The sequence below is a fragment of the Elaeis guineensis genome, chromosome 6 (assembly GCF_000442705.2).
Source record: "Elaeis guineensis isolate ETL-2024a chromosome 6, EG11, whole genome shotgun sequence".
In the NCBI taxonomy this organism is placed as follows: domain Eukaryota; kingdom Viridiplantae; phylum Streptophyta; class Magnoliopsida; order Arecales; family Arecaceae; genus Elaeis; species Elaeis guineensis.
In genome coordinates, this window is record NC_025998.2 from 10959630 (window position 1) to 10982429 (window position 22800).

At 39.7% G+C, this 22800-nt stretch overlaps 1 protein-coding gene and 1 pseudogene across 1 annotated transcript; both read right to left on the reverse strand.

Moving 5' to 3' along the window:
* Window positions 1-1083: 1083 nt before the first annotated feature.
* Window positions 1084-7017, reverse strand: LOC105037066 (BIIDXI-like protein At5g11420; annotated as a pseudogene).
* Window positions 7018-17003: 9986 nt separating this feature from the next.
* LOC140858670 (uncharacterized) lies at window positions 17004-18272 on the reverse strand. The gene is made up of 5 exons (XM_073259979.1): window positions 18155-18272; window positions 17960-18052; window positions 17698-17799; window positions 17245-17604; window positions 17004-17144 (listed from the first exon to the last, which is right to left on the reverse strand). The coding sequence occupies exons 1-5, from the start codon at window positions 18260-18262 to the stop codon at window positions 17067-17069; spliced, it is 741 nt and encodes a 246-aa protein (XP_073116080.1). The 5' UTR covers window positions 18263-18272; the 3' UTR covers window positions 17004-17066.
* Window positions 18273-22800: the final 4528 nt, after the last annotated feature.

Here is a 22800-nt window from a genome sequence, read left to right on the forward strand (position 1 = left end):
GATCCGAGAAAGATCATGGCCACTTTGATCCGAGAAAGATCATGGCCACTTTGATCCGAGAAAGATCATGAATATTTCGATCCAAAGAAGATCACAGAAATCGATCCGAATAAAAGATCGTCGCATGATCCTGATAGTTCAAAGCCAAAGCCAAAGCCAAGGCCAAAGCTAAAGCCAAAAAAAAAAGGATTAAAGACGATGTGATAATAGAAGAAAATAGAAAAATAAGACATGAAACAATCGTTGAATAAAATTGTTTCTCTTATTAACATATGATGATGCATCTCTTTTGATAAAATAGATAATCTATAAATATTTGTAATATTTTGGACAGTGAACATCGATTTTTATGTGTTATTGCTTATTTTTATTTTTAGATGATATTATTATATTGATGTGATATGGAAATTCTTATTGGGCTGTAAAGCTCACACCCCTTTATCTTTGTTTTCTTCTCAGAGATACAGGACGTTCATGATTGGCTATGGCTTAGATTTATGGGTGAGCAGATGGATAGATAGAGTGTCATAGTACTTGATAAGGGAATTGAAAAAATTTAAATTGTAATTATGCAAAGTTTTATGAATTATTATTGAAATTAAATATTATGGTTGATAAGGTTGTAATGATTTAATTTGACCTTGTATATTCTTTAGGGCTTGCTCTAAGGAATGTGCAGCCATCACGTATCCGACCCGGATGTTGGGTTCGGACGTGACAAAAGCTCCACCCCAACTCCCAATCCGAGCTTCTTCTCTTTCCTCTAATCATTGTACGTAAGTAGATCCTGTATCAATTCATCAGCGCCTTAACATATCTCTGAATGAAGTGCGTTAAATTATCAAAGCATCCTGAAGAGTGAAGATTGGTGAAAGTAGTTATTCTTGACTGTCCAACTTGGGTCAATATACTGATCACCAAGATCATACATGAAAATGATGGTTTCAAATTGACCACTGTTTGCCATAAACTATTCCATCCTCTTTCACACTAACATGGTTAAATCTTGTTAGTTTAATATCGGCATAAGCAGAAACCAAAAGCCAAAGTAGGTTCAAGAAAATCCAAAAATTAACCCAGGGCTTAAGCAAGCTATCGTATATGTATATTACTTAAAAAAGACAGCCAATATATATATATTCTTAAATGGCAGACTTCCTCTGCTACCTACATCAAATGATCAACTTGTTTTTGTACTGATCCGGCTCATAACATGCTACCTCAAACTTACCATTGGAGATCTTTTATCACCACCTAAAAAGCTAAAGCAGATCCATTTCGCCAACATTCTAATTCAGAACCAAGTCGAAAAAGCACCACCATTCCGAGAAACAACCCAACCAAACCATGACCACTCAACCGAGCTGAAGCAGATACCCCCCACACCCTCACTTCATCCACCACCGGCCCACACAGCGAGCTCCGGTCATCTCTTCTTGTGTTGTAATACACCTATAGAATGCAATACGAGTCCTCTCAGCACGGGCCATGAAGGTGAGGTTGGCATGCTGGCGAGTGGCATTACCTGTAGGGGAGTAGTGGAAGTTCTGGGCCTGGTCCCCGGCAAAGGCCATCACAGCTAGTGGGGACTGGCAGGAGTCCCCAGCATCCCCCAGTGTGAAGGTGAGGCTGTATTGTTTTTGAGGGGTGGTCTCCACCATTTGGGATATGATGCCTTCCTTGCCTGAGAGGAGCTCGATAGCACGCTTACCCTGGGGGACATTGAAGTGGTAGGAGTCGATGTAGCGGACGGCCCGGTTTGCCTCGACAGTCCAGCCAGGGAGCGAGGTGGTGTCCTCATCGAGGTTGGTGGGGAGGAGGACACCAAGGGTGGCGTTGGGGAACATCCATGGGCCTTCCTCGAAGTCACCATTGATCACAGCATTGTCTGAGGAGAAGGGTAAGAGCAGGTCGTAGATATTAGATTCAGAGGTTCGGTAATGCAGCACTTACAATGGAAGATCAAATAGAGTTCTGCAGAATGTTGGTAGGTAGATCATACCAAACCATTCCCCGTACAAAAAATGCTTTAGTAACTCAATTTTGTTGTCATCCACATACTTAACAGCATCCACTGACCACTGTTCCATGCAAATATCGTGGCAGGAGCGGGACCGATCAAATTATCCGCAGGTACATAAATCGCTTAAATCAAAGTTATAGATCACTTTTGATAGAGATAATTTTTTCTTGCAAAGAACCCATTTCTGTACTGAAGGTAGCTTAACCCACTGCAGAAGGCATTCTCCTAATAAGACAAATATTTTTGGTCCTACTTGGACGAAACGAAAAATATTGTTGATGAATAGAAGCACATCTCGTTCATTAACATCCCAAAAATATTTTATCATGATTAGGACAGTTAAACAACTCTCATATGAGCTCCCGATGATTTTTTTATTTGACCATAGATTAAAACTATTTTTGATTCCGTAATATTTTTTTCATTAATATTCTTTCATTTTCATGTAAAGATCATTTCCTTCACGTTCGCCTACTCCATCAAATACAGATATGCCTCCATGAGCTTTGGCAATGTTATTGATCAATTTACGATGAGTACTTTTTATCCCCCCAGCTCCTCCAAATAGTCCGATTTTTTCTCCATGATGATAAAGAGCTAAGAGATCCTACCGTGAGCAGTGATATATGACAGCAAGCAATATTCCCTTTCATGAATTGCGGTCGGCTATCAAACAAAGTCCAGACAACCAACGTGGACCACCAAATTAAGAAGAGAATTAGCAGTCTTCTTCTTGTATTTTAGGGACTGTGTCAGATAATGTAACCTGTATGATGACACTTGGTATCATAGCATCACATGTACATGTCGCACCTAGACATAACTGATGTGCAATACATAGTGGTCGACTAAAGCTAACCAGATTCAGATTCATGTGGACCAAACCTATTTGGATCCAAAATTACTGTATCCGGAACAGGGGAAGAACCACCATCACCTAGACTCAGATCAGAAAGATGATTGGGAATCAGAAAGTTTGATCAAGATATCACCCCACCCATGTTTCACAATATTAATGCAGAAGCTAGTGTAACAGGTTGTCGGTGTGTGCATCATGAACCAGAATTGGGGAGGCAGCATTTAATTTTGGTCATGGATTTCAAGTGCGATCGACCGTTAGGATTGGGAAATATGATTAGGGTTGATCACGCATCAAGTTGAGGTCATATCTCACATCTTCAAGAGACTAACCCACGTCCGATATGAGTTGCTAGCAGTCAGGAATGCTTGACTCGGACCAAACCTGAGCTCGACCCAGCTGATTCATACTGACTTTTACTGATCCGGACACATTTATAGAGGGGAAAGCTAGACTTGGTCAATCTTTTTCAATTATTTCAGACCAAATGCTGAACCGGTGGTCCAGCCATCCAGCGGTGATCCTTCTCGCGCTCACAAAGAGAGACACCGAGAAGAAAAAAGAAAAGTTAGAGAGAGAGAGCGAGAATGCCAGGGAGTTCACCTACCTTCAGGTCTATCAGGTGTGAAGAGCTTCTTGACGGCGATGTTGTCGATGATGGGCCCACAGCTGGGGTCGTCCTCCATCCCCGGGTTCTTGAACGCCAGTTTGTCTCCGCCCCTTCCTCCTGCTGCGCCTGGAACGCCCACGCGTAGGCGTCCCACCCCTCCACACTGTACAGCGTCTGGAGGTCCACCGTCGCCACCGCCCCCGCCGCCGACACGTTCAGCGCCTCCAGCTGCGCGCACGTCCTCGCCGCGCTGAACGTCACCGAGTACGTCGACCCCTTTTCGAGCTCCACGAGCTGAGACACCTCCGCCTCGTTACCCAGCTTCAATGCATGTTTCCCTGCAGTGCAACCACTTTCTTAGCTTTCAACTTGATATAGTGCTCACTAGTTAGCTGTTGAATTAATCGGACGTTGTTATTGATGATGCCATGATGGTAAAAGTAGGATGATGATTTTAAGTTAATTACCTTGAGGGACGATCAGGATCAAGGCACCTAGCCGCTGGTTGGACTCGATGAGCTCGACCGTGCCACCGATGGTCCAGCCGGGGAGGGAGGTGGTACCCTCGCCGGCAGAAAGGCTGGGGCTCGGGAATCCCCCGCTGGGCGGCGTCTCGAAATCTCCATTGATAAGCAAGCCTGCAGTGGGCTAATTCTGTTTAACATTCGATTGGTTGGGGTTAATAGATGGATGTTTAACCACTTTTGATGAATTATCATGTATCTACAAGAATCAATGTATGCTCATTAGGGATTAAAAAAAATTGAAAAAAAAAAAAAAAAGGAAGCATGATCTCCCAAGTAAACAATACTTGATCCTTACAAATCAAGGAACTTCGATCCACCAGACCAACATGACATCCAACTCGAACTACCCAATTCAACTCGTCACAAATTCTTTGATCCAAAAGACAATTGAATTGGCTCAGATTAGGTAGGTTGCACTTAAGAGTTGCATGTAGATCATAAGTTAATACAACATTATACGTTTCACCCTAGGCTTGAGTTGGGCTGGAAGCAAGATTATTAAATGAGTAGTTTCATCAAATTTTGATATTTTTATGACTAAGTTTAATTGCTCGAGCCTTCACCAGAAGCTTGGGTGCTTGACATGATGAGGCTCAAACTCAGGTCCACTAACATGTTTGCATTCCCTTAAGGTGGAGGGCATACGCAACAGGTAACAAAATAATTCGTTACCTAGTGCCCTAGTGGTGGTGGGTCCACATGTCAAAAAAGTGGAGTACTAAATAGTCGTCCAGGAGTCGCACCAAAAGAAAAAAGAAAGGTTGCCAAGGAAAAGGATACTGCTGATATATTGGTAAGATTTGTTGCAGTCTAGTGTCCACTTCCTTGACCCATTCTATGATCTATGACTCCATCATCACTTCCAGGTCTCTCTACCGAGTCACGATTTGAGAAGATAAAAATGGGTCCCCTAGAGGCAGGTACATTGGATGGAATACATACCCGGCAGCAAAGGATGTTAGCCAGCTTTAATAATGTTCCACACCATGCCAATAAAGTCAGGCATATGAAACGTAGTAAGTGCCATCACTCATGCGCAAAGCATTGAGGCCAAAAGAGATAGGCAGCAGCTTACAGCTGGCCTCTGTTACGGCATAGAAGGAGAAGGATTTTAATTGATGAAAGAGCCATCAGAAAAATCACTCAAAAAAGTTACTCAATCACTTCATTAAATGGCACAATTCACCATGCCCATTCAAAGGCAGCAATAAGAATACAACATTTTTGAGTTACTAAAGCATATTGTTTCATGAAATCATATTCCGGAAGCCATTAAAACTCAAGCAAAATAGTGTGGTTTGGGTCTTGCTGCACTCTGATGCCACTCACAAACCACTGGTATGATCCGTTTAGTAAGAGGTAGTGGTAGGTTGTAGAAAGCTTCCACTTTCATTAACTTTTGTTCAGCATGAGAGAAATTTGAACCAACAAGAAGCTCAATTCATCTCACACACACACCTGGCATTAATCATGGACACAGAAAGAGGGGGAGAGAATTGCCATCACAAAGTATAAATCTTTAGGATGTGTTCCTGTAGTGTAGCCTAGAGTTGCATATGGACCTTATCTACTGAAAAGCATTCATCAAGATGGTCCAGGTTGCAGAATCTCTTCTCACTAGAAAATCTCTATAGAGACACTCATTTCACTAGATACACAGCTCAGTTCCTCTCAAGTATAACTCATAGAGAAAGAAACATGAAAAGTATATACCAAATAGCAGAGTATACTTATTTGTCACAACTAAGACTTATTTAAAGTATTTAATTTATTGACAATTTTGTAAGCATCCATCAAACAAATGCTCAATCTTGAATCAAACATGAGGCTAATTGAATATATTATATTATATATAGCATCAGAGATTATCAAGACACTCCTTATCTTGAAAAAAAATCAAAGAAATACATAATAGAACAGACAGATCTACCAAAAATGTAATTTTATAGGGGAAGTTTATAAAACAGACAAACATATCATGTCAAAAGGAAAGATTCTGGCAAACAGATCTTAAAACAGAAGTTAGAGGAAGAATGATTTTGAACTATTTAAGTCTTTAGAAAGCTAGCACTTGGAAATCACATCTCAGTGGAATCCATGCTGCAAAATAGTGCAAATCTGATCATGCATCATTCACACATGCAAAGGGAGCTTTTCAAAAAAAAAAAAAATCCCTCCCCTGCATTGGCAGACTCAAGTTATCCATTTGAGCGACACATTCTAAATTGTCATTTAGCCTATCACTAAGATTAAGTTTCTGTAAAGATGAACCACCCTAAAAGGGTTTCAGAGTCATGTTGTTTTGTCCAGCACCAAAAGGCAACCATCTTGAATGCATACAAGCAAATATCAATGAAGCTCATCCGCGTATATGTAACGCTATAAGAACAACTTCAAATATTCGACACAAAATGGAAACTAATCTCTCAAGAGAGCAAGAACTCAAAACAGCCCTCTTCAAAGAAAATATGGTAAGGAGGGCCCATATGCATGTCTCCCTCTTCCTCCAAAATGTAAGTGAAGGCAGAAGGAATTATTTCAAACAACCATAAGTTTTTTTCTGAGAACAACAAATCAAATGAAATCTCGAATTAAGCCTAAAAACACTTCCACTGAATCCTGATCTGTGAAAAAGAATTCCACACTCTACTTCTATTTATAAGTTAAAATGTTAAAATATATGCAATACCCGTCAACCAAATCAGCGCTAAACCCAACATTGTATCAATGAACGAAGGGTACCAAAAAAGAGAGACAAAGTCAATCAAGATTTCAAGAAAGGGGGAAGGAGAGAGAGAGACTCACCGTCTTCACTACGGCTGAAGCGTACTGGGAGAGGAGGAGCAGCAGCACCCAAAGAGAAACCCGGGACCCTTCCATCTCTCCCGGCAAATTAAGGGCGGGGGCTCGGCCGATTTCCTTCCACTCCCTCTACTGGACGCCCACCGGCGCACGGCCTTTTGGCTGTCTTTCTGCTGCTCGGCCTCTTTTTATCGGTGATTCCTTTTCTTTTGGCTTTATGCGTACATTTCTTTGTTTACTTCGTTTTAGGCATGGGAAAGCGTGAAAGTAAAAATAATTGAAGAGAAAAGCTTTGCGGCACCGATATTCTTCCGCGTTTTACGTACTGTACCCTCTGACGGGGACCAGACTGTATTGACAAGTATGGCTAGACTCTGAGTCCCCATTTTTCTTTTTTACTTTAATTTTCTTCCCTCATTTTTTTTTTCCTTTTTCTTTTCCAAGGTGAAAGAGCCTGATTCTGGAATTCCTCTCCGTCGTGTGTGCCCTGCACCGTGAATGTAGACGGACCGTTGATCCTACTTGTAGACGTTTTGCTGGGGATTTTCTTCCCTATTGAAAGGGAATAAAGAGTGTGGAGAATGCTCTATTCAGGAACTTTACAAAATTTTTTGTGCACCGTCTACAATATAAAAAATTAATATGAAGTTATTAAATTATATATTATCATTTTTTAATATATATTTAATATTTATAATTTTATTTTTTTTAAATTTTAAATGATAAAAATATTATTTTTTTTTGAAAAAATTATGACATCCTATACCGAAATTATGGCTTCCTCTATTAAAATTATGATTTTCTATACAGGATGTCATAATTTTTTTCATAAGATATCATAAAGAGGGAAGAATATTTCATCATTGAAAAATTATCATCAATTTTTTCGAAAAAAAAAGATATTTTCGTCATTCAAAATTTCAAACGAAAAAGTAAAACTGTGGACATTAAATGCATGTTGAAAAAATGGTGACCACATGGTCCAATAGAATGATACGGTGCGTTTGACGTCAGATTTTCTACATCGTGGCCGGTGCACAAAGAATTTCTCTTAGGAATCTATATGAGGATTCCTCGGGTCTCTCTATTTATAAAAGATGGGCAGTCGGTATCGAGATAGATGGAATATGGGCTAATTATCTATAAGGTTGTGTTTGGTGCATTGCTAGATTGTGGTAATCTAGATTATCTGATAATCTAGATTACCTGCAATCTGGAGAGATTGCTAGTAATGTTGATTACTATATTTGGTATACGTAGGTGTTGGTGCAAAAATCCTCCTGCGTCGGAGAAGCTGGAGTCGAAGGAGTCACGGTCGCCGCCGGGACCTGCAAAAGAAATCTAAACCGGAGTTGGGGTTGCTCCGGCAAGATCCTCCGATGCTCAAGTCAGTTCTCTGCCTCAACAAGAATGGAGTGCTCGAACAAAAATTTTAACAGAGTTTTTGGGATAGAAATTAGAGCTTAGAGAATAACGTATTTGGGGTCCCCCTTTTATAGACGGAGGGGGCAACAGACTGATAGCGATGTTTGTAACCGTCTGGCAGTGGGTTGCTCGGGATCAAGAGGAGTTTGTTGTGAAGAGTAGTGGAGTGGAATCGTGGCCATCATCGGGACATGCCACGTGGAGTCTGTTGCGGGGAGTGGAGCGGCGTCCGTTGTCGCGACTTGCCAGAGGGTGGAAGAGCCATGCGGTATCCGTCGCAGGAAGTGGAGCAGAGTAGTGGCCATTACTGTGGTCTGCCAGGGAGTGATGGAGCCCCGTGGGATCCGTTGCAGGAGGCGGAGCAAAGTCGTGGCCATTACTGCGGGTGCCAGGGGGTCAGGGCCTGTCGGCCGAAACTCGGTTGAGGTGCCTGACGGAGAGAGGTAGCCATCCATCTGAGAGGAGCTCGGATGTTGCAAATCCTGTTGGGTGCCTTAAGCGTTAAGGCTGCAGGCGAGGACCACTTGCCGTGGGAGCTCGGTCAGAGGCTTTTCGCAGACGCAATCCGGTTTCGCACAGACTTCGGCAGATGCCGGATGGCGTTGGAGAGGTTCATCCGTCGGAGGGGTCCAGCTACTGGATTCCGTGAGCACGACATTTGCCCGCTTATAGAAGTTCAGTCGGAGTCCGATCTCCGTAGAAGCCCGGATGGAGATCATTTGTCGAGGAGTCTCGGCCAAGGCCTGTCTGCAACAGAGATCCGAAAGGGATTCGTCCATAATGGAAGCTCAGGTGAAGGCTTACGGTGGGAATCCGGCACGGACCGCTCGTGGTAGAAATTTGAAGTAGATCGTTTGCAGCGGAAACTCAGAGTGGGTGGCTTGCAGTAGAAGCTCGGAGTCCGATCCTTGTAGGAGTTCAGGGTGAGATCTACCTGCGACAGGAATTTAGGACGGAAGTCCGGCTTCCGTGGGAGCCCGGACAAAGTCTACCTGCAGTTGGAATCGGGGACGAAGTCTGGCTCCCGTAGGAGTCCGGACGAAGTCTACGTGCAATTGAAGTCGGAGATGAAGTCCAGCTCCCGTAGGAGTCCGGACGAAATCTACCTGCAATTGAAGTCGGGACGAAGTCGGCTCCCGTAGGAGTCCGGAAGAAATCTACCTGCAATTGAAGTCGGGGATGAAGTCCGGACGAAATCTACCTGCAATTGAAGTCGGGGACGAAGTCCGGCTCCCGTAGGAGTCCGGACGAAGTCTACCTGCAATTGAAATCGGGGACGAAGTCCGGCTCCCATAGGAGTCCGGACGAAGTCTACCTGCAATTGAAGTCGGGGACGAAGTCCGGCTCCCGTAGGAGTCCGAACGAAGTCTACCTGCAATGAAGTCGGGATGAAGTCCGGCTCCCGTAGGAGTCCGGACGAAGTCTACCTGCAATTGAAGTCGGGGACGAAGTCCGACTCCCGTAGGAGCCCGAACGAAGTCTACCTGCAATTGAAGTCGGGGACGAAGTCCGGCTCCCGTAGGAGTCCGGATGAAGTCTACCTGCAATTGAAGTCGGGGACGAAGTCCGGCTCCCGTAGGAGTCCGGACGAAGTCTACCTGCAATTGAAGTCGGGGATGAAGTCCGGCTTCCGTAGGAGTCCGGACGAAGTCTACCTGCAATTGAAGTCGGAGACGAAGTCCGACTCCCGTAGGAGTCGGATGAAGTCTACCTGCAATTGAAGTCGGAGACGAAGTCCGGCTCCCGTAGGAGCCCGGACGAAGTCTACCTGCAATTGAAGTCGGGGATGAAGTCCGACTCCCGTAGGAGTTCGGATGAAGTCTACCTGCAATTGAAGTCGGAGACGAGGTCCGGCTCCCGTAGGAGTCCGGACGAAGTCTTCCTGCAGCCGGAGTCGGGGATGAAGTCCGGCTCCCGTAGGAGTCCGGATGCAGTCTAGAAGGTAGTCGATCATCGTGAAAACTTGGGTGGAGTCCGTCCATCACGAAGAATTCGGTCGACGCCGGTGGGTGCTTATCCTCGGCAAAACTTGAGAGTGTTGCGGAGACTCGGCCGTCAGAGAGGTTCGGAAAGATGTCGTCGGAGGTCGGAAGTCGATAGGATCCCTAGAGGGTCACTCCTATCACGAACTTCGACTGGGGGGTATTTTATACCCAACTGTAGGTAATGTTGCAGTAAAATTATCAAGAATTTTGATTGACATGACAATCAAATTACTGGTAATGTAACATCAAATTTTCAAAATATCCTTAAATCAAATTTATTAAAAATCACATCCCATGCACAAAATTTTTAATTTTTCAGTATAAAAGAATAAAAATATATTATGTATTATGATATATTATATATATTATATTATATATAATATGATATAATATATTATTATTTTTATTATTATTATCTTTAATTTTTTCTTCCTTCTCCTTCCCTCGCACGCCACAACCCCCAACACCCGGCTGCTCCACCCTCGGCCCCCCGACAGTCCCATCTCCGGCACCACCCTCGACCCCTCGATTGTCCGCACCACCCTTTGCACCATCCTATAGCCCTAGAGTTGTCAATTTGGGTTGGGCCCATCGGGTTGGCCCACCCCGCCATGTAAATGGGGCGGGTTGGGCTTATATTTTTAGCAACTCGTTTAAAAGCGGGTCAAATGATCCGCCTCATTTGGGTTGGTGGGTCTGGACGGGCTGACCCATCTTTTTTTATTTATACATACATACATATATATATATATATATATATATATATATATATATATATATTTTAAAAGAGAATTCTAATGTTATTGAAGAGATAATTGATGAAGAAGAGAAAGAAGATGAAGAATTGAATGATGAGGACCACAATAATGATATGGAGGATAATTTTTTGGGACTTTGATTTGTCTCTAAATTAGTTTGACAATTGGAACTTAAAGTTTTTTAAGTTTGGGTTATATTAAGTATTTAGTTTAAGTTTGATAATTTATTTTATAACTCCAAAAATTGAGATGTGAGGCTTTGATAGGTTGATTTGAGCTCAAATTGAATATGAAATTTAGTTTATATTATTGTTTATAGATTTTTTTTTTGTTTTGAATTTTGATGGGTTGACGTGTTTAACTCGCGGCCCATAGTGGGTCGGGTCGGGTTGGGATTTTTTCAACCCGTTAGTTAAACGGACCAGCCCGCCCGGATCCGTTTAGAGGCGGGTCGGGGCGGGTCAAAGCGTGCTGACCCATTTTGACAGCTCTACATAGCCCCCCGACGAACCTGCACTTGATGCCCTCCGCAGCCGCCTCCATTGCCGCCTTCACCCACCCGTGCTGCTGCCTTCACCCGCGCCACCGATCCCCCACACCCCAACCCTCGCGGTCGTCCGGTACGGCGCCGCCGGTGGCGACTGGCGTCGCTTGATCCCCATCGAGCCCGATCTTCCTCTTCCTCACATCAGACAAAAAAAAAGACCGCCAGCTCCTGCACGCCATGTCCTCTTTTTCCGTGCAGTGACTGCAAACCGCTGTTCAGGGAGGCAGAGGCGACTCCGATGGCAATATTTAAATAGCCAACAGCACCGGATGCGGCTCACCGGTGGCTCAGTTAATTAAACAAATAGAAAAAAGGAGGGAGGTGGGGTCATTGGATCCCGTCTTGACTGGCATTTTTCCCTTGCTTTCCGATGGCTATCGACGGTCGGTGGTTGGAAGACGACGGCGGTCCACCAATTCACTGATTTTGGGGTTGCTGCTGGATGAATTTTGTGGAGGAGGGTGCCGGTTTTGACCCTCCCTCTTTCTACTGCTCATTGTGATGAAGAAGATTATCTGAATTTTTGAGAGTATTTTTGATCAAAAAAATTATTACGAGATTATTAAATATGTGATAATTTAGATAGTCATGATAATTTTAAAAAAAATATTATATATGATGATCTGATAGGATATTTTTAATGTAATCTATCTAAAAAATATAATGATCCGGATAGATTGTCAACTATCAAATGCAACCTAACAATTTTTGTCGTATCATAACAATATGATAATGGATTCCCATGTTACATCGTGGTCATAACGATTTTGACTGTGTTCTCATGATTAAGTGGACACATCTGCCGCTGAGATCGTAATTTTGATTGGATGATAGCTTTCAGTTCGTCGCGATTCCAAATGGAGAACTTTAGACACCATCGAAGTTACGCTACTTTGGTTTGCTCGAAGGCTAAATGTACCAATATTCACCATATTAAATGGCAAGTCATCTCCTATTCTGTCTTGCTTCTCGAGTTCCGTTTGAATTTATGAGCTGTTACATTTTCTATATCTTTTATTATTAAAAGATATAATATCTTATTTTATTGATAAATTTAGTTAATTTTATCTCAAGGAAAAGAGATGAATTCAGTGCATGGTTTAAAATAACAACTAATGTGATGCCTGTACTAACAGTTATAATAATTTCAATAGACGTTAGTTATGATAAATTTTTGAAATAATATTCTCAGTTATTCCCAAAAAATATTTAATCACATCAAAAATATATTTTTTAAAATATGATCGTTATTTAAACTATTAGTTTATTATAACAACTATTACGTGACTAAAATAATAGTTATTATTTTTCATTTTTACTATTTAGTAAATAAAATGACATTGTAAATTTAAATTTTAAGATAATGAAAGAATTAGTCCATCAATTGCTAAACCAACATTATTTTCATATATGCTGTAGTAATTTGAACAAATATTTGCATTATTTTTTCATTATTAATTATCATTTATTATGATAATAAATAATGATCATGGCATCCATTGTTATTTCGAACACAAATTATTTCTACTAAAGATAAGCCTTATAACAACTGCCAAAGGTATTCATGAACTTTTTTTTTTTGTGGATGTAATAAGAGGTAAGATAGCCATCTAGATTTTATTAAAGGCAAGGAGAAGAAGAAAGTACAGTCAGGGAAGTAAACATTTATTTTTTTTTAAAAACCAAACAAAATTGGGACAGTCAACCACAATCCTCAAGATACATATAATACTCTGTTTGTAGTTTAATTGTACATAACTGAAACCCTAGGAGGTCATAAGGAAAGAAACCTTGCCACCAAAAACCTAAAAAACAAGACAAAGCTCGCTAATCTGAATAGCATATTAGGGCTTCTTAAGCAATTATAGACTGAAACCACTGAAACATTAAGTCCCAAATTACAGAATTGCAGTCTCTCAGTGGCACTGCATCACAATAGATATAACATGGGCCTATCAAGGCATGGTACTCCATAAATTCTTAAATAGGTTGTTGTTGAAGCAGAGATTGTAAATTCCTCCATAGTTTTTCATGACTTCCTGGCTCTCTCTCAGGAGCACATAACTGAACCCAACAATGATATGAATCCAAGATTTTTTACGGAAGGACATATTTAGAACAGTTTTTCTTCGAGAAGATCCTTGAGTTCCATTGGATCTGCAAACTTTTTTATGGATTTGTCTAACTTTTTTCTTCTCTAATCAGTCCATATAGTGTGCAAAGTTTGGGGCTATCCTCCGATATTTAGCTGAACTTTTAATGCCATCCAAATACAAAGGACAATCTGACCAGGAGATGAGAAATACAGTTGTACTTTTAATGCTTAGCTTTTCATGAACATTTGTTTCCACGAGTTAAGAGCACCGTTGAGACCTTGGTTTGGAGTATAAATTAAGAGAGTAATGGGCAGATTTACTTGATAGCAAGATATTCTATAATTAAGATAATATAATATCTTATACAATGAAATATCTCTATTGATGGATCTTAGTCACCCTCCTCTTTCGGCTACAAGTAATGATGTTTGTGCTCTAAAGAACCAACAAAGTAAGTGGCCAAGGACCCACAAGCGTCGCCCATCTATATAGAGAACGTTTACATATGTATATATAGATAGATAGGAACTTTCAGATGCTGGACACCTCACACTCCAATCTTAACAGATCCACTCTATGTTTCGGATCCGAGGCAAACTAGGCTCGGATATGGCGTGAACAAATGGAGCAAAATGTGTGCACCTAGGATAATAAAGACATCTCATCTGTTGGCAAAATAATAATAATAATAAGATCTCATCGTTCATCTAACTGGAGCACTGAGGACAGGGCCCTTGCGTGTGACTGGATCAAGAGCGCACAAATACATTTCTCTCTTCTCTATCCCTCAACTTATTCCCGATGAAATAATGAAAAACGCAAACAAATAATTGATGGCTGATCATGTCAATGCAATGGTAGAATAAAGACATGCATATTTTCAAAGAAAAGTATACTGTTTATGTTTAGTGATTGCACTTCTCTATCACAAGAGAGGAGCTTAGGAATTGGAATCTGGGTAGTGCTTTCCTTTTTCTTTCTTTTTTCTTTTTGGAATTTTGGTAGTGTTGTTTTCCAAATATTATCAGTGTGAAATTTAACTCAGAATCAGAATGCATTAGAAATGATGCCAGGGGTAATAACTGAATAACAATATGGTTGCTGAAATTGAAACTGGCATGGATCATATTATCAATCACAAAAAAATATCAAACATATGCAAAATAGAGCATACAATGTAAACCAAAAAACCCACTCTGGATTTAAATATGTTTGTTCTTATCTTGAAGAACATCAATCTTGTTCTCTTTTTGTTCTCTTTTTCTTTTTCTTTCTTTTTCTGCAGTAAGCCCGCTAAACCCCTTTCTCCAACAACGCGAGCTGACAAAGCTCCCTTTGGCTTTTTCCTGCATTATCCATGCAGATGGTGTGAACCCCGGCCACTTTGGTTAGTACCATGTCTAATATATTATATACAACTAAGAACCGTGTATACTCTTTTTTTTCTTTTTATGGAGAATATGTACACTACTTTTGATACTTTTTCCACCTTTTAGAGTCTGTTTGAATATTCCTGCAGGATTGGACTGAAAATTTTATAACAATAGACCCATCTATCTTGTAATTTCGAAGAATCTATCCAAATCCAGACCAAATTGTAGTTTTTTTTGGGTTGCAGGAAGAAAAAGAAAGAAAAAAGACATTCATAGATTTTTTTTTTCTTCCCATAGAATTTGGGTTGGAAGATATTTGGTTGATATAGGATCATGTTTAAATGGATGACTTATTCCATGAATCATATAGGATTTTAGTCCAACTATGTAGGAATATTCAAGCAGACCTTTAGTGTTCTTCAATTCCCATTGAATTTATTAAGGTGCATGATCACCTTTGCCCTTGCTGAGCAGGGTAACACGGATTGCATGGAAAGTTTCAAATAACCATGGTAATTCTTTACCTGATATATGAATAGGTTCTTTGCAAGATTAGTATTGACACTTCTTATACTTGATTTCTAATAGTTAAAGGATTATAGTATATACCAAAAAATAAAAAAAGAAACAAAAAGGATTATAGTATATTCTTTCAAAGGCATTCCCAGGCTTCAGTACCGGGCTGCTCCGGGCTCATTTCTCTCTCTTTACTCTCTTCCGCTACATTAGTTTCTTCGCATGCATGTATTACATTAAGCATTTCATTGTCTTACCTATCATTTTTCTAAAGAGATTTTCGATTCATTTTATGGCTAATGCCTAGGTCCCAAAAAAAAAAAAAAAAGGAATCAAAAGCCTCATTGGCAGTGGCTGATTGGTGTAAATGGTCGGCAAAAAATGGCCAAGTGCAGAAGGAAAAATCTTCTTCACTTGGTGACGTACGTGGTCAGGAGATCCTTGCACCTAGTGACTCGGTGTCTCCAGATTCATGAAAACAACATCTCTGAGACTGTGCCAAGCCACTGGGGTAAATCCCATTTGTGCCCGTGTTTAAGCCCAGGTATCATTGTTACTTGGTTACCCCTAGCCTCCCCTCTCCCCAGGTTTATCTTGAAGGTGTATTTTGATAGATCAATGAGCAACTTGCAGCTATAGCTGGTTTTGTTATCTGATATTACAGTGGAAGCCTCCTCCACGTTGCCGGGAAGAGACGTCTCCTCTACTCTAACCCTTATACAACTAAATTTAGTTAGCAAAAAAAGATACCAAAGTTTGTTATCCAGCTGGCATTCTGTTAGGAGTCCTTTCTTTCTTTTGAATTCAAGATCATTTTTTTTCATCTATATATAAGAACTTTTTTATTGGTTTTCAATTGACAGAAAATGAGAAGATAATTTTTCTTCAATCACTACAGGAAAAATGGCCATTAACGACGCTATTAATGGTCATTAACGACGCTTTAAAGCGTCGCTATTCGGCTTTACGACGCTTCGAAAAGCGTCGGCAAAGCGTCGACTATGCAAGAGTGGGGACGAATATCGCCGACGCTTTGTAAAAGCGTCGTTATTTTTTAACGACGCTTTAAAGCGTCGCAAAAGACAAATTTAACGACGCTTATAAGCGTCGTTAATGTAAAAATTTACGACGCTTTAAAGCGTCGCAAAAGACAAATTTAACGACGCTTATAAGCGTCGTTAAAGGTTTTAAGAGGAAAAAAAAATACAAATATTATTTAAAAAAAAAATAATACAATACATTCCTGTACGAAATCATATCACACCTGTACAATACAATAAACATGTACAATCACCACATTCACATTCACACCTGTACAATCACCATCATTCACATCACCTGTACAATACAATAAACATGTACAATCACCACATTCACATTCACACCTGTACAATCACCATCATTCACATCAAAAGCAAGCTGAAATAGAAAATTTAATCAAATCAAAAGACAATATTTTATATAAATAAAAATAAAGTACTAATCGTCCATTACAATCAAGAGTAATATAAATAAATATAAAAATACAACAAAAATAAAATAACATCAATCTGCAGGCGGATGGTCGTCGTTGTCTCCACGTGACGTGCCGCTATCTCGATGGGTGCCTGATATGCCAGGAGCCTACAAAAAATATATCAAAAGCATGATTTGCATATCTATAAATAAAATATATAAATCATTAAATTAATACAAAAATATATATTTAATATTATGTGTTTACCTGAGATGAACCATACATCTCTAATAAAGATGTAAGGCGATCAATCTGTCCCCTCATGGCCTGCATCTCGGCACGGCTCTGTCGCATCTCCTCCATCTCAGCGGCACGACTCTGTCTAATCTCCTGTATCTCCGCCTCGAGTCTGCGAACGCGTGAATCCTGAGCATCTGTTGCAGCATGCTGCGTATATCTACTAACCTCAGATAACTGAGTGGGGGTGACTCCTACTCCATAACCCCTCACTCGGCCGTAGCGCTCTGGTCCCATCAACTCTGTGAATACCTCGGCCTCGATACGGCTCTGCTGCGTAGATGCTGCGGACTCGTCGTCACGCTCCGCAATGAGAGATGTAGCCCTCTCCTGTATTTTTTTTGAAAACAAGAGTTATACATTAATAGCTAACAAAATTAAATTTAAATCATTGCAAAAAATATAATATTAACAATGCCGTACATATAAATCTCTCGACTCATCTCGAACAAAAGTACCATCCTGATGAGTATGAGTCATCCGGTAAAACTCCACTTGTCCGGGTTCCCTCCCATGCTCATCCTCCTACACAAATAATTTCAATTTTAAGCAAACAGTTATGATAATTTAAAAAAATATATGAGTATCATGATACAGACATGATCCACGATACATAATGATATTAGTTATATAAATATTTGAACATAAAAATTAAAAGTTAATTATGAAAGTTTAAGGAACATACAAACTCCTGTCGGAGTCGTGCATAACTCTTCGACCCCGATGTATGAGGAACAGACTGAGCTGCTCGTGCAGCTCTACCAATAGCAGAATAAGTCTGTAAAATAAAGTAAAGAACTTGTTATATATACAATATATAATAAAAATCAATATTTTTATAAAATATTTAAGAAAAAAAGATAATAAACAGATAATATACCTGTGCCCTCTCGGAGAACCAGTAATGAACCAACTCCATCCACTGATGAGGGGGTACATCAGGAGGACAATTCCTAGCAACCTCCTCCTCTGTCATACCCTGTCTCATATAGTCCTTCTTCAATTGTACTTTATATTCTTTCCATTTGCGGTTGAGAGACTTCATTACAAAATCATGAGTGGATGGAGGGAGAACAAACTTGCTCTATAAAAAAAAAAGTTAAATGAAATAAATTATATAAATGATTAACAATTAATATACAGTATGAACATCAATTCATTACCTCTATAACTCGGAGGAGCTCAACTTTGTACGTTGGAAGCATGTCATTCCATTTTGCATAGCCCAACGGACATAGCTGAGGCCTCCGAGCAACAGTCCCCAAAAATGAAGTCAATAAGCAGGCAGCTTTTTTAATTGGCTGACCTAGCTGATTGCACTCCACAACAATCCTCTCGCCCTCACGCATCTGCCACACATCTCGTACTACTGTGGGTCCGCGTCTGGGGCGTACTCTCCCGGATCCGTCTGCAAAAAATACATAAAAGTAACTATATCATAAATATACATAAAATGAAATAAAAAAAAATTACATGAAAGACAATATATACCCTGCACGTGTATCTCATCATCTGGCTGATGAACAGGAGGATCGTGCTGTGCTGATGATGAAGGACAGGGCTCAGAATGCTGTGCAGCTGAACTGGCCTCAGGCTGCTGTGCTGAAGAAGACGTACCGGCCTCTGTCTGTGAAAACTGGAACTGCACACCAGCATATCGTCCCCTGCGACGCATGATGTCACCTAGCATTTATATAAATAAAAGGTAGAATCAGTTAATATATGGAGTAAAATAATACAATAATTAATGCAAAATATATACATCATAAATAATTATTACCAGTAACAATCAAGCAGTAGTGTTTTCTTCGAATTCTGTTCTAACCAACGTCGTCGTAGCATTTAAATCATCAGCTGGCACAAAATTGTAGGGCATACATTGTGTATAAGTGTCATCATCATCATCCTCCACTTGGTTTCCCATATCATATAAGTCTCTAGGTTTTGTTTTGATGACAGTAAACCAATCTTTATCTTTTGCGTCTTGTACATAAAATACTTGACGAGCTTGAGATGAAAAAATGAATGGATCATCCTTCAATAACACACCAGTGTGTATCAACCTTGAAAAATTTACAAGTGTAAATCCATTTGCATCTTGTTTCAAACCCCTTGGTGAGTTTATGTCTATCCAATCACATCTAAACAGTACTACTTTAAATTTTCCATAATAATCCAACTCATAGATATCTTTAAGTGCACCATAATAGGATTTTCCATCCGCTTCCACCATAACACCGCTATTCTGTGTTTTTCTAAATTTCTCCCGTTCTCTAGTATGAAATTTAAAGCCATTAATTATGAAACCATTATATCTATTCACAATCTTGTTAGGTCCTCGAGCAAGAGCTATTAGTTCATCTGAATTATTTGTCTCCATCATCTTTGATACCTAACAAAAAATGATATGACGAAGTGCAGTTGAGTTATCTGATATTAAACATGTATCAAAAATTAATATATCCCATAATTAAATATAAATCACACCTGATTCGAAAGCCACATAGGGAATAACTCGACCAACCATCGCTGTTCAATCCTTGCATTAGGACGAATGTTATGATTGGCTCGTCTCTGATAAATTAAAAATTCACTGCATAAAATATAAATATATCATTTAGAACATTATATCTAATATAAAATTTAAATTTTGATGTCATTCCTTAAATATACTAACCTGCGATGGTCAGATATTATGTCACTATGAAGTAACACATAACGATGTGCTTGTGCTAAGGATTTTTGATCAAGTACAATACCTTCACCTCTTCCCAAGAATTTTCCAGCAGTTAAGAACTTATATAGTTCTGCATTCTCCACAAAGTCATTATGCCGTTGAGGTCGACTAAAAATAGTCTCTACACCTTGAAGATATCTTGAACAAAATATCAAACATTCATCCGCAATATATGCTTCAGCAATCGAGCCTTCAGGATAGGCTCTATTTCGCACATAATCTTTAAGACGCACAAGATACCTTCAAGAATTAAATATTTATTAAAATATCAGTATGCTGTTGTTTCTAATAAAATTATCAAAATATTTAAGGTTTGTAATAATACCTCTCAATAGGATACATCCATCTATAATGTACCGGTCCACCAACTTTAACTTCTGAAGCTAGGTGAACGAGCAGATGTACCATAATAGTGAAAAATCCAGGAGGAAAAATCTTTTCCATCTGGCAAAGTGTAATTGCAATATCCGATTCTAACTGATCAAGTTCCCGAGGATCAATAACTTTGGAACATAATGCCTTGAAGAATGACGATAATCGAAGTACAATTGTAACAACTTGTTTCGGCAATGACGATCTTAAAGCTATTGGAAAAATATCTTGCATCAATATGTGACCATCATGACTTTTAAGATTTGAAAGTTTTCGATCCTTTAGATGCACACATCGTGAAATATTCGATGCATATCCATCGAGTACTTTGATACTTTTCAAAACTCCCAAAAAATTATCCTTTTCTCGAGCAGACATTGTGTAACATGCAGGAGGCACATAAATTCTATCATTAGCAAGCATTTTAGGATGAAGTTCCTGTCGGATATCCATTTCTTTTAAATCAAGACGTGCCTTCATGTTATCTTTGCTCTTTCCATCAAGGTTTAAAAATGTTCCAAGTAAATTATCGCAAACATTCTTCTCTATATGCATGACATCAAGATTGTGCCGAATAAGATTATGTTTCCAATAAGGTAAGTCAAAAAAGATACTTCATTTTTTCCATAAATGTTTACTTGGCTGTTGTGTAGATGCTATCTGTGTGTCTTCCTCATTTTCATCCTCGAAATAATTGTCTGGATCTTGAAACAACTCTGCATCTATAGTACTGATACTGACTTCCTCTGGTAACCCTTCGTGCACTGAGCTTTCAACATCATCCCTTCCTCTTTTTTTAGAGGACTTTGAGTGCTTACCATAGCTGTAATTCATGCCATCCATTTGTCTATGAACATCAGTTCCAGAAGGTGGAATAGGGGCACATCCCAATTCTATAGTACCATCAAACAAATCTTTCTGAAATCGAAACGGATGATTTGCTTCCAACCATCGACGATGTCCCATGTAACAAAATTTACCTCCATGTTTTAACCAAATTGAATGTGTTGAATCTCCACAACAAGGACATGCGACCCGTCCCTTTGTACTCCAGCCAGATAAATTGGCATATGCTGGAAAATCATTAATAGTCTATAACAAAGCTGCCCGTAGTTTAAATGTTTGGCCGTTGGAAGCATCAAATGCATCAACACCCTCCCACAACTGTTTCAATTCCTCTATCAAAGGCTGTAGAAAAATATCAATATCATTGCCTGGACCCTTATCTCCTGGAATAACCATTGACAAGATAAGTGATGATTGTTTCATGCACATCCACGGTGGCAAATTGTAAGGTATCAAAACGACTGGCCAAGTGCTGTAGGTAGAACTCAGGGTCCGAAATGGATTGAAACCATCAGAAGCTAAGCCAAACCTAACACTGCGAACATCAGAGGCAAAATCAGGATGCCTATCATCAAATGCTTTCCATTGAAGACTATCTGCTGGATGTCTCAACATTCCATCCTTTGTACGTCCTTCATGATGCCATCTCATTGATGAAGCTGTTTTTGATGATGCATAAATCCTTTTCAATCTAGGTATAAGAGGAAAGTAACGCAATATCTTGGCCGGTTTCTTTTTACTCCGCGTTGTTCCCAATTCATTCAGTACATCATCTCGATCTTCTTTTTGTGTTATCCATCTTGAAGATCCACATACATTGCATGACTCTTGATTAGCATTTTCACCCCGATATAACATACAATCTTTCGGATAACTATGAATCTTTTCGTATCCAAGATCCAATTCCTTTACTACTTTCTTGGCTTCATAATACGATGGTGGTAAACGAGTGCTTTCTGGAAATGCATCCTTTAATAACTTGAGCAGCATGGTAAAACTCTTTCCAGACCATCCATTCAAATATTTTATATGAAATAAATGTACAAGAAAAGAAATCTTAGAAAATTTTGTACAACCCGGATATAATTCTTCGTCTGCATCTTTCATTAAGGTGTGATAACGAGCTGTCTCATCATTAGATGTATGTATGGGCTCCTCAACATGCATACGTTCCGTATGCGTACATCCATCAAACATCCCAATTGTTTCTTGTATACTACTGGATTCTCCTAAATTTTGAACATCAAATCCAAAAGCATCTGTGATCAAACCCCTTATATCATCATCTCTTGCAGAATTGTCTTCTAGGCTAGTGGATCCGCAATGAGTCAGGGGTTGGTTACATGATGATGGCAACATAGATTCTCCATGAAAATTCAGTCGGTATAACCTCTTAAAAAACCATTCCATACCAAATGTTCTTCAACATTTTGTGGATCTAAAGAAGAACTATTTACACATTTCCGACATGGACATAAAATCTTTCCATTCAAACTACTTTTCTCCATACCAAATTTAATGAAGTCATGAACTCCATCTAAATATTCTTTACTATTCTTTGGTTTATTTAT

What these genes read in the sequence shown, in the direction of transcription:
- LOC140858670 (XM_073259979.1), bottom strand. Translation starts at nt 18,262, where the DNA reads ATGAGACAGGGTATGACAGAGGAGGAGGTTGCTAGGAATTGTCCTCCT. An exon ending in GGTTCTCCGAGAGGGCACAG is followed by an intron (nt 18,053 to 18,154) that starts GTATATTATCTG and finishes TTTATTTTACAG; the next exon opens with ACTTATTCTGCTATTGGTAG. An exon ending in ATGAGTCGAGAGATTTATAT is followed by an intron (nt 17,605 to 17,697) that starts GTACGGCATTGT and finishes AAAAAAATACAG; the next exon opens with GAGAGGGCTACATCTCTCAT.